Raw genomic sequence first — 1,233 nt, forward strand, 5'->3', positions numbered from 1 at the left:
TGACATGGGTTTCTCTCGGTTTTGGAAGAATTCTGCACACACAGAATAGCTACCAAAAGTTGTAAACCTGGTCAGTCTCTATTTAAAAGTAACTCCTGGCTAATCCATGGCTGCGGAAGTGATTTGCTTTCTAGCTCTCAGACCGCTTTAGAAATGGGCATTTCTATCAGCAAAAGACTGGTTCTCTCCTCTGCAGCCACGTCATGAAAATACTAACTCTGGCCACCCCAGCCCCAGCAAAAGGGGCTGCTTCCAAGACAGGCCCGGGGCCTGTTTCTTAAAGATGTTTGCAAGAAATTCAAATGCCAGATCAACATATCCTGAACCCTGGTTATTTACCAGACTAGAATCCTCTCTGGGAAGTGTTTAATCCTGCATCAGATACAGAAAGGCAAACCCACAGGCTTCGAAAGCATGAGAGTTCATCGTAAAGGCGAGCAGGTGCGCTTCGGAAAGGACCCAGCACTCTGGGAAGGAGAAGGCTTGGTCACAGCTGTTCCAGGAGCAGCCCTGGTGACGTGCCCGTTCACTCCGGGGATGCAGAGAACTTGACAACGGGAAGAGAATCTTCGTAGTGCAGCTGGTGCACGTGCTAATTTTGCTGCTTCAAAGGAGATGCTGCGAAGACAAGAGTCCCAGGAATCACAGATGCACCAAGTCCCCGTGGCACTCGAACCATCTGCCCAAGAGGCCACAGCACCAGAGCACATACCTGTTCAGAGACCCAGGACCCCAGCTGGGTGGCTGTGGACTCAGGGCCACCCCTCCCCGTCTTCCTGTGAGATGCCCAGCACCGACTTGTGGGGGATTCTGCACTCCTGTAGAGATTTGGTGAGGTCAGAGAAACGTCTCCTGGGCACTTCCATCGTTTCGATGCTGCAGCGTTGGTAGGTGGCCTTGTTCTTGTGTTCGGCCACGGCAACAATGGTTTGTAATTCATCAGTTGGCCGGAAATGACGGACGAACCTTCGGCCTGATGGTGATCTGACCGCCAGCAGCAGCCTGGGCTCTTGATCTGACGGTTCCTCCAGGTCTCCGGCCCTGGAGGAGCTCTGACTCCTGCTTTGGATGATGAGTTTCCTCTCCACGGAACAAGCTGGAGCCCCGGGATCTTCTCTGCGTGTCTTCATGGTGCAGGTCTCCTCTTGGTAAAGAGCCTGGATGCTGCTCAGTTGCAGTGAGCCGGCCTTTTTAGCTACTGTTTCCACAGCCCCCTCCTCTGGGGTCTTCCTG

General features: G+C 53.1%; 1 protein-coding gene across 1 annotated transcript in view; it reads right to left on the reverse strand.

The window, feature by feature from the left end:
- Positions 1-752: 752 nt before the first annotated feature.
- UBXN10 (UBX domain protein 10) overlaps positions 753-1,233 on the reverse strand; it is an 834-nt gene continuing 353 nt past the window's right edge. The window contains exon 1 of the mRNA XM_006924490.1: positions 753-1,233. This exon is cut by the window's right edge and continues 353 nt beyond it. Within this exon, the coding sequence (XP_006924552.1) occupies positions 753-1,233 (481 nt within the window).

This window comes from Pteropus alecto, unplaced genomic scaffold, assembly GCF_000325575.1.
Source record: "Pteropus alecto unplaced genomic scaffold, ASM32557v1 scaffold39, whole genome shotgun sequence".
In the NCBI taxonomy this organism is placed as follows: Eukaryota; Metazoa; Chordata; class Mammalia; order Chiroptera; family Pteropodidae; genus Pteropus; species Pteropus alecto.